At 40.9% G+C, this 10486-nt stretch overlaps 5 protein-coding genes across 5 annotated transcripts; 1 reads left to right on the forward strand and 4 right to left on the reverse strand.

Annotated features, from left to right (window-relative positions):
- Window positions 1-740: 740 nt before the first annotated feature.
- Window positions 741-890, reverse strand: SS1G_09054 (hypothetical protein; the record flags this gene model as incomplete). The annotated part of the gene is made up of 1 exon (XM_001590239.1): window positions 741-890. The coding sequence occupies one exon, from the start codon at window positions 888-890 to the stop codon at window positions 741-743; it is 150 nt and encodes a 49-aa protein (XP_001590289.1).
- Window positions 891-1909: 1019 nt separating this feature from the next.
- On the forward strand, window positions 1910-2746 carry SS1G_09055 (hypothetical protein; the record flags this gene model as incomplete). Its single annotated transcript, XM_001590240.1, has 1 exon — window positions 1910-2746. The coding sequence occupies one exon, from the start codon at window positions 1910-1912 to the stop codon at window positions 2744-2746; it is 837 nt and encodes a 278-aa protein (XP_001590290.1).
- Window positions 2747-3101: 355 nt separating this feature from the next.
- Window positions 3102-3206, reverse strand: SS1G_09056 (hypothetical protein; the record flags this gene model as incomplete). The annotated part of the gene is made up of 1 exon (XM_001590241.1): window positions 3102-3206. The coding sequence occupies one exon, from the start codon at window positions 3204-3206 to the stop codon at window positions 3102-3104; it is 105 nt and encodes a 34-aa protein (XP_001590291.1).
- An 885-nt stretch (window positions 3207-4091) lies between these two features.
- SS1G_09057 (hypothetical protein) lies at window positions 4092-4989 on the reverse strand (the record flags this gene model as incomplete). The annotated part of the gene is made up of 4 exons (XM_001590242.1): window positions 4092-4468; window positions 4521-4580; window positions 4642-4691; window positions 4934-4989. The coding sequence occupies 4 exons, from the start codon at window positions 4987-4989 to the stop codon at window positions 4092-4094; spliced, it is 543 nt and encodes a 180-aa protein (XP_001590292.1).
- A 1291-nt stretch (window positions 4990-6280) lies between these two features.
- On the reverse strand, window positions 6281-10306 carry SS1G_09058 (NAD(P) transhydrogenase, alpha chain; the record flags this gene model as incomplete). The annotated part of the gene is made up of 12 exons (XM_001590243.1): window positions 6281-6327; window positions 6419-7393; window positions 7452-7622; window positions 7678-7839; window positions 7889-8029; window positions 8080-8691; window positions 8742-8859; window positions 8910-9170; window positions 9224-9286; window positions 9373-9487; window positions 9550-10123; window positions 10207-10306. The coding sequence occupies 12 exons, from the start codon at window positions 10304-10306 to the stop codon at window positions 6281-6283; spliced, it is 3339 nt and encodes a 1112-aa protein (XP_001590293.1).
- Between the last annotated feature and the right edge of the window lie 180 nt (window positions 10307-10486).

The following is a 10486-nucleotide window of genomic DNA, read 5'->3' on the forward strand; positions in this document are numbered from 1 at the left end:
AATTTAAATACAATTGCTGGTCTATAAACACCCTTTTGGTCACATTTATACAATTTTAATTTGGTTTTTATAAGATAATTTTAATATACAAAAAATCTATTATTAATTTAATCATTATTAATTTAACCATTATTAATTTATTTTTTTTATAATTTTTATTTAATCTTATATTAAAGTGAATATATAATTTATATTAATTCAATTTTCATATTCAAAATAAAGTGATTAATAGTATGTTTAATTATAATTATATTTTATGTATAATAAAATCTTACTTTATATAAAGTGTTGAATTATAATTAATACTCAATCTCTCATAATAATTTGTAAAAGTTTTCTTTATTAATGAATATAAGATTTGCGCTTTGTGGAAGTCGGGTGCCGAGATATTATCACAAGGTTAATCTAGGAGAATCCGTACACGCCCACTGGCTCTCAGCTTGAATGTATCAGAATCTTTCCCAGAAGTTGCGTAAAACTTGAAGTCTGCATATTGCTTTCCGCAATATGAAGGGGACCGACCATAGGTATCAAACGTAAGATTGGCTCCTGCTACAATGGCTACCTGAGAGTATCCTAATCTCAATTATTGAACAGCCTGATCTAATGCAACTAAACTGGAGCTACACGCTGTATCTATGGTCATTGATAGCCCATGCAAATCAATGAAGTAAGAAATTCGATTAGCTGGCATCGTCCTCGATGTAATTACTAGTGGTGTGGTATATGACTATGGTGTCTTAATGTCGGTCCATAAGCAAGTCATAATCATTCACCATTTGGCTAGCATACACGGCTGTGTCAGAACCCCTCAAGTTGTCAATCGTTTGTGAACCGGCTTCAAGTGCTTCGTAGACCATCTCGAGGAGCAAACGGACCTGTGGATCCATTGCGTTTGCCTCAACAGCTTTGATTTTGAAGAAAGCGGCGTCGAAGTGTCGATTCGCTCCTTCTTTTGATAAAAGATACAGGCTGCGCTACTGCGCTATCTTGAATATTTTTGAAAGATCAACGTGGGTGCAGAAATTCCGTAAGCACTTTTCCATTCCTCATCGAAATCAATGAAATATCAGTAATTTTAGAAAATAATTTTTAATTCGATCTATGATATTGTATAAATTAAACTTGAATTCAAAAACTCTATTTACTTGAATTAATACATAAAATATTAATAATCAATTTTTGAAATAAATATATCTGAAAATTTTAAATTGATGATTATTGAATATATTATGTTAAATATTTAATAACTTTTAAGGGATTTTGAAATTGAAATTTTGAATAAATGAATACATAGATTCAATTTCAACCTATATATTCTGAAAATTTCATTAAATAATATATTATAATTATTGAATTATATTAATTTGAAAATGTTGAGGTTTAATATTTCATTGAATTATGCTTACGGAATTTCTGCACTAACTGTTGGATAGTTAAAACAACCCTAAACATCAAAAATATCGCATATAAAGTATACAGCACTTATCAGTGTTCTTATTTATTTCATAAAAATTAAACAACCTGATGACATTAAGTGGGCGAGCCTCTTAATCGACTGTTGACACACTCAAAAGCAGAACAAATACAAACTAGCCATGAGCTCAGATAATGAAATGGGTATCCTTTTTACAGATGCCATAAAGGCAGTGAAACTGGATTCCCATATATACAGAGTCACTCTCGATGAGTCATTTTGCGGTGCTTCAGGTATGAGGAGGGTGATATTTTCACTAAATTCAACTGCTTCCGTCACTTCTTTATTCAATCAAACTTTAGCTCGAAGTCGTCTCTTTATTTTTTGGTTCACCTCACTAACCAAAACTATGCAGTCCCCAACGGTGGCTACGTAGCCTCGTGTATGCTCGCTGCCGCGAGCTCCCATCTCTCCTCGCGGGAACAGCCCGACATGCTTACGTCGCACTTTGAATATCCCAGCCGCGCGGCTGCCGGCCCCGCCATTGTCACGATCGACGATGTCAAGCTAGGCAGACAAGTGTCTACGCTCCATCTCACTCTCTGGCAAGATGGCCTTCTATCGCAATCGCCATGGGTCACACCTTCGGTTTCGCGTCGCGTTACACTTGCATATACAAGCCATACGAATCTGAGCACCTTCGAAGGCATCACGATACCAACGGCATATGAAGCGTCTCCGACAGCGGCGCTACCTCCAATCCCGGACTTCGAGCTACTCAAGACTCAAGACATAGATAACAACTGGGAACTGTCAAGATTGCCTAAGCCACCTGGACCATTAAGCTACCTAACCAAGTGGCGCTTTTACATGCCGCGCGGAAACCCACTGGTATCAGGAACGACGGATATGTGGATCCGCTTGTCGAACGGGGAGCGTATTACACAGGGTGCGCTAGCCTATGTCGCAGACGCTTTTCCACACAATCTCCACATGTTTCTCGCAACACCAGAGCTCCGTGCGCTTATAGAAGCACAGCAAAAACAGGCCAACTCAAACGCCAAGGGACAGGGAGGAACAGAGGAACGTGCGAGCTTATGGTTCCCAACTCTGACGATGAACTTGGAAGCGAAGATGGCGCTTCCGGAGCAAGGTATTGAGTGGTTGACTGTTAGAGTGACGACTAAGCAGATTAAGGATGGTAGATTTGATATTGATTTACTTATAAGGGATGTGGATGGGGAAATTGTGGCTTTGAGTCAACAGGTTGCGATGATTCTAAGTATTGAACGGAATATGGCGAGTAGAAAGCCGAAGGCATTACTATAAAGATTCATGACTGTTCTTGGAGATAGAAGCCAGCAGTCAGTCACAATTGTTGTGCGTGTTGGTCTATGAACGGTCGCTGGTAGGGGGGTCGAGGATTTTATTTATTATATGTTTAGCTAACTATATTCACCATGTGCACCAGGTATAATTTAATTATAACACAAATCGTAGTATTGTCACGTCTCTCGTGGTATATTGATTTGGGCAAATACCAGAAGGCTAAGAAATCCTTGTATTCACGAAGAATACATTCAGCTAAGTATGTTAAAGATTGGTAACATTCATCGCACTCAGGCCCCAAAATTGATGCCGATCCACAAGATCGCTCTCTCATGACAGATACCGCTACTTTTGTCTATGTCTTCAGAGCGGGTACAAATCTAACCTTTATCTCAGGCTTGACGAAGATGCCCCAACCCCTCAAGTCCTTGTCCATGTCAATCTGTTGTCCAACAACCATTTCTAGATCAAATGTCCACAATATCTTTGCCATAAACAATTGACTCTGTCGCCAGACTACCTCTTTTCCCATGCACATTCGAGGACTCTGACTAAAGGGATGAAAATCTTTGCGATTGTCACCATCAAATCTCGCATCATAGAGGGGATGGCCTTTTGCTAGCCATCGCTCAGGATGGAAGCTGAGAGGTTCGCGAAAATTACGTGGGTTCCTTGCTAATGCGAAAGGACTAGATTGGAAAACAACCTACAGTTTTGCAATTGTTACTAACAGAGCACAGAAAGGGGAGTGTAGAATGAGAGATTTAAAAACATACTCCTTTTGGAATGAATGCTCCGTCAACAACAGCACCTGGGCTAACAACCGGCATTCCTGTGAGTACTTTCGGCATCAGACGAAGTGACTCTTTTAGGCAAGCCGTCAGATAAGTTAGGGTGGCTGCAGTACTCGGTGTAATATCGCTGTAGCTTTTGAAAGTTATCCTAGTCTCTTTTACCAACAATTCTAAAGTGCCGGGGTTTCTTAGTATTTCAAAGATAGCAAAGTAAAGCCATATTGATGGAGGCTCATAGCCTGCTATAAGTAGCTGGCCCGCAACTTGTTCAAGATGCCGCATCTCCTTCTGATCTTTTGGGGGTTCCCGATTCTCTGGGATCAGCTGCTCAAAGAAGTCAAGACGCTCGACAGCACCCTTCCGCCGGATGCGTCTCTTTAACTGTTCACGACTATGATCTCTTATATGAGAATGGGGTACTAATAAGTTAGATATAAAGAACAGATACTTGAGGGGGCTCAGAAGAGGGAACCGCCATGACGTCTGGATGACGACGAGGGCTTTATTGAAACTCGAAATCAGAGAGAGATATGGTGGATCATTCACTAATCTTAATTCAGTCTTCTTTCCAAGAGAAAGTGGATATCGGAGACTTTACTATATTGAAGAGCATTCATCTCCCAGTTGTAGGCCATATCAGCTGAGATATCTACACACAGCCAGCTAAGCCATGTAGGCAAGCTAACTCCTTGAGCCTCACCACCAAAATCTTTCATACGGTCAACAAATAAGTCAATGTACTTGTGTAAGATCGGCTCTTTTGCTTTCAGGGCGCGCCCGCTGAAGGCTGGAGACAACTGTTTGGCCACCTGCCGATGTCTTACAGGGTCCCATTCCCAGATGATACCACCGTGCTTGTCATTTCCATGGTTGTTGATTTGTGTTTTGGGAAATAGTTCTAGGTTCTTGTTATGGGTTCCATAAAGATCTGTAACGGGGCTCAGGTGGTGCCGAAAAAGACATGTTGCTAAGGTCCTTACCAGCTAAAGCCCTGGGAGTTACGAAAACCAACTCATTTGGAGCAATGCAGACGACGTCGCCTGAATGACGTGATCAGTATCCAGAATGATAAAACTACTGGCAAAATTTCTTTATACATACCATACTTGTTCAAAACATCTTCAATAGCCCAAGGCCATCGTTCTCTTAACCTAGCCATCCGGTAAGCCATATTCTGCTAAGAAAATTCAGCTTGTACGTACGAATTGTAAGCATACCAGACTTCAGAAACTGCTGCTATTTTCGGGCCAGGGTAGCTGGATAACGGATGGAAGTATAAGCGCCGTATCGATATAATGACTATACTGAAAATCACCTGAAAAACCACAAAATGAGAAGGCCAATTTAGTTTAAATACGAATTCGGAAGCAGACATACATTTGCAAGTACAAACATGAGAAATTGTTGTGCTTCTCGCACATCAGAGAATTGAATTTCTGGAAGAGCCATGGCTAGATAATGCCAATGAATGAGCAGGTGCTAAGTCACAGCAACAATCTTGTTGCTCAAATAGTGTATAAAGTGGTAAAATTTATTAATATAATGCGGTGGCTATGACTATAATGTTATTCAAGACTGTGTTGTTTTGACTACACACTTTCAAATAGATTACCTAGGAATATCTCAACTACCTAGTTAATAAGTTATAAGGCGCAGCAGCAACTTAGCCAACAAATCAAACCAATGTCGGGGTCGCTATAAGGCATACATACTACCTACACTGGCTAAATTCTTTCACCTGAGTTTCTGCACATCCCCTAAGGCCGTATAGTTATCTAAGAGAGTTTGATATTATATATTGCCTGAAACCCTGATTAGATTAACTATCTAGAACTTATTAAATATTTGGAAGAAATATTTAAAATAAATATAAATTTAAACAAATTTCATTTTAAATATTAATAAAGAATAAATTTATAAATTTTGATGTAAAAATGTAAAAATGTAAAAATATAATTTAATAATTAAAATTTAATATCTTATTACAACAGGTGATAATTAGGTCACGGGATTAGTAATAACACGTGATGCGAGGACTCGAAGAGCTCGAAGGCTTGGCCTCTCGAGCCCTTCGATCGAGGAGAGCGAGAGGATCGAAGCTCGATCCCCTCGCTCCCTTCGAGCCACGAAGCATGAAGGTCTATATAATCAAGATGGATTTCCTTTGTATAGAGGTTCGTGCTCAAGATCAATTATTTAGTATACTCTACTATTAGTTACGAATTGCATCATTATCATTACTTAAGTCCCTGCTTGACGCCTAGTTATAAGCCACCTCGAGAGCCTAGAGCACTTCCACGTGATCTAGACGGCAAACCTCGTAACAAAAACCTTCAGATTGCAATCTTAAGCAAATCATATTCGCACAATACTCTACAGCCAAAACCGCTCCACGATCATGTGCGGCAAGAATTTGAAGGAGATAAACCTTCAATAATTATTATTAGAATACTCATGATCAATGAGAACCAAGATTCAATAGAGGAAAAAATATGAATTCATCATCTGCCGAATCTGCTTTATCATTTTCTTGTTTCTTTAACTGTGTCTGTACCCAGACTTGTTGCTCGTCACCCGACTTACTCATGTACTCACAAATTCTTCCCCCTATCCTTAACCATGACTTCCCATCTGAGCTTCGGGTAGAGTATATATCCAGCCTAGTTCTTTCCTATAAACCCAGCAGCTACAAGAACCCTCACACCATTTCTATAGTAGTAATAGATATGCCCGTAGTCTCTTAGACGTCATACATACGATTTCTTGCTTCGAGGGCACCTTTGATAGCTATTCATAGGTTAGTAGCCATATGATAAGATCAATCACTCAACAATTCCACCCTAGTCAAAACAGTATACTAGAAAGAAATATAACTTACCATCACAACTATCCTTAGCATCACCGAATAACATCCTCGTATTAGGCATATAAAACATCGGATTTACAACATCTGCATACCCACTTGCCATACCTCTCTTCATAACAATAACTTGTTTACTTTTCCAAGCATGTAAGACAGGCATACCGGCGATTGACGAACCAGGTTCGAGAGCAATTGGATTAACAGTATCGTTTGCGCCAATGACAAGAGTCACGTCAGTTTCTCCGAAATCATCATTAATTTCGTCCATTTCGAGAACGATATCGTATGGTACACTAGCTTCTGCAAGTAGAACATTGCATTGACCAGGCATACGACCCGCGACGGGATGAATGGCGAATCGTACATTGATACCCTTGCTCTTTAGCATTCGTGTGATATCACTAATGGCATATTGAGCCTTTGCAACAGCCATGCCATATCCAACGACGATGATGACGTTTTCAGCATTTTCTAGTGATTCCAAAACTTCATCGATATTAGTTTTGGTTATTTGTCCTTCGATTTTATGCTCGGTTTCCGCGCTAGGAGCTATTCCTCCGAAAAGGACATTTCCGATAGAACGATTCATTCCGACGCACATAATAGATGACAGAATCGAACCACTAACTCCAATCAAAGAGCCTACTGTTGTCAATAAAGGCATGTCAAGCATGAAACCTTCAGACACTATTGCAAATCCAGAATATGCATTGAGTACTGTGATGACGACAGGCATATCTGCGCCACCAATAGCGGCAGTAGTCGTGTAACCTTTGATGAAACTGAGAACTACATTTCCTGCTAAGCAACATGCAGCAATTAATGGTGCCCCGGGTGCGAATGTGATAAAAGTAGCCATGCTAGCCATATTAAGAGCAAGTAGGGAGGAATTTAGTGCATGTTTTGGACCTGGGAGTTTGATTGGTTTCGAAGACATTCGACCCGCCAGTTTGAGATATGCTACTATGGATCCGGTAAATGTGACGCCGCCTAAGAAAGGTTAGTATTTAGGAAACAGAGTACAATTATTGACAAATCTTTTTCTCACCAATTAGAACACCCATGTAACCAGCTATGAGGTGAAGCTGTGATATGTCTCCAATGTCTGCCATGACTGACCCGAAACTTGTCAAAACAGCCGCAAGACCAACCACGGAGTGGAGTGCAGCCACAGTTTGAGGTAAATCAGTTGCTGTCGTACGTCGTCCAATCCTTAATCCTAGATCGAACCGTTAGTTCATTGAACCTCTTTTTATCCGTGATGGAATACCTACCAATGATGGCGCCGCAACCGGCAACAGCTGCAAATTGTGCAAGAACTTCAACCGGAAAGCCTACGGCGGCTAGCGATGCAAGTATACCGGCTGCAACTCCCAATATACCTAACATATTTCCTTGGCGTGCTGTTGTTTGAGAAGCAAGGCCAGATAATGATGCTGCTGAAGTCAGAGATTGTTTTAATACAAGTTCAAAAGGAGAAATTACCGATGCACAAAAGACTGCTAGCAATATATCCTGCTTGGACAAGCCCAGCCATACCAGTAGATGCAGCTGCTATATATCCTACACCGAAAACAGCAGCAGGTATAGCATATAACCATGGGTATTCAGGCGGATCAGTTGGTCCTGCAAGAAGTTAGAAAAAGGGCTACGAAATAAATGAGTATAATACGTACGCTTAAACATATCTAACATTCGCTTTGTAATGAGAAAGCCACCAGAAACATTGACAAATGCAAGCATTACAGATAAAGCGCCGAGAGCTTGAGGAATGGTATGTGGTATGAGACCACCTCCCATAATGAAGAAACCACCTACACCAACCATGCCTGATATAGCATTTGTGACACTCATGAGTGGAGAATGGAGTGCAGGGGCAACTCCCCATACTGTTCGATAGCCGATCAATCCAGCCAATGCAAATGTAAAGACATTGTTCATGAATAATGGTCCTGTTGCTTTACCAAGAAGAAGCGCAAGACTCATACCCCCAGTAACAGCTCCGACTTCTCGTGTTTGTTTTTGCCATGGAGTTAAGGCTACAGTATTAGCGGTTGAAGCATTTGCATCAATAGTTGAGGCAGCTTTTGGCGCTGGAGGTAATGGTCGTGGTGCAGTAGGGACAACTTCACCATTGTGAGTCACAATGGAACCACGGACAACCTCATCCCTCATATCAATGCCAAACTGCTTTTCTTCTGGGGCAATGGAAAGAAGGAACTTGGTAATATTGTTCGAGTACAAAGTAGACGATTGAGTCGGAAGTCGGGACGGAAGATCAGTATATCCTGTTGAGATATTAGTTATGCTACACCGTGCATCAAATTATGCGACGAACCTATGACTTTAACACCTTTATGTTCAATCAATTGGCCGGCCACAGTAACATCACAATTACCACCTGCTTCAGCTGCCAAATCGACAATAACAGAACCGGGCTTCATTGCTGCAACCATCTATAAAACCAGTCAGATCATCTCTAGTGATTATGACTCAATAAACTTACATCTTCATGAATCAATTTAGGGGCAGGGCGACCTGGAATCAATGCAGTACAAATGATAATATCAATATCGCGACATTGTTCCATGAATAATTTCTTTTCGGCATCCATGAACTCTTTCGACATCTCTTTACCATAACCACCGGCGCCAGAACCATCTTCTTTGAAATCTACCTCGATGAACTCAGCACCTAATGATTGAACTTGCTCACGTGCAGCTGATCTGGTGTCAAATCCTCGTACGATAGCTCCCATGCGTCGAGCCTAATTAAGGATGCTGTTAACATTCAGGTCTAACTTATATATCATACACTTACTGTTGCAATGGCACTCAATCCAGCCACACCCGCTCCAATGACAAGTACTTTACAAGGAGGAACCTAAAACTATTAGTGAGGAACTAAAAGCGAACACCGAACACTAAAGTAAGTACCTTTCTAAAAGTCACTTAATTAGCTCAACGCACTAGCAACATATGGGGATCCACATACCCAGCAGCAGTGACCTGGCCAGTCATATAGCGTCCAAAATGATTGGAAGCTTCTAAGACTGCTTTATAACCGGCAATATTAGCCATAGAACTAATCACGAAATGGTGTGAGCTTTTCTACTTCATAGGTGTGATGTGGCATTGCACCCGTACCTTAATGCATCAAAAACTTGAGCTCTCGAAATTCTAGGAATCATATCCATCGCGAATGAAGTAACCCCTCTATGAGCCAGTTTCTCTACCACGCCTTTATTTACCGCTGGGTATAAAAATGAAATAAGTGTTGCATTGTTCTTCAAGGAATCAACTTCATTGATGGGTCCATCCACACTCGGTGGGCGGACCTTCAGAAGAATGTCACTTTCCGACCAAACATTCTTCCTGTTTACTATTTTGGCTCCTGCAGTCTCGTATGCCTCATCGGTGAACTGCGCCTCTGCTCCAGCACCTCGCTCGACAAGAACTCGGGAGAAGCCTTTCTTAATCAAGAGCTGTGCATTTTGTGGAGTAACCGCAACTCGTTTTTCATTCGGATATGTCTCGCGAGGAATACCAATTGTCAAGTTTGAGTATGGAGTGGTAATTAGATTCGGAGCAACCGCATTAGATGAAGCTGTAGACAGGGACGCAGAATTGGGGACTGCAGATGCGGGCGAGGAAGCAGTTGTAGATGTATATCTCTTGCACTTAGCATGACTTGTTGGATAAAGTGATCGTACTTGAGCAGCTAGTGGAAAGACATATTAGTCTCAATCTGGTAATTGATGAACGACACGGCGGGCTAGAATTGACATAAGGAATGGAACGCACCAAGAATGCCACCAAATGGACCTGGCGATACTTTAGCTTCTGAAAATTTATTGGCACGACACAATCTGAGTATCGGCTTCATTGTTGAAGGCCCGGTCATCTTTTAGACCCGCATCTGTGAATGTCGAAGTTGATCTGTGAAAAGGGAAGAAAGTTGGGCTGGTACGTCGTTTTTAGGAAAAGGGAATATTGTACTCGTAGGGAAATAAGAAATAGCGCTTCAAGAGAGTACAATATATTGTTAGGATTGCTGTTGCATAAATGAATGTTTGATCATCTG

The sequence above is a fragment of the Sclerotinia sclerotiorum genome, genomic scaffold (genome assembly GCF_000146945.2).
Source record: "Sclerotinia sclerotiorum 1980 UF-70 scaffold_12 genomic scaffold, whole genome shotgun sequence".
NCBI classification, from domain to species: domain Eukaryota; kingdom Fungi; phylum Ascomycota; class Leotiomycetes; order Helotiales; family Sclerotiniaceae; genus Sclerotinia; species Sclerotinia sclerotiorum.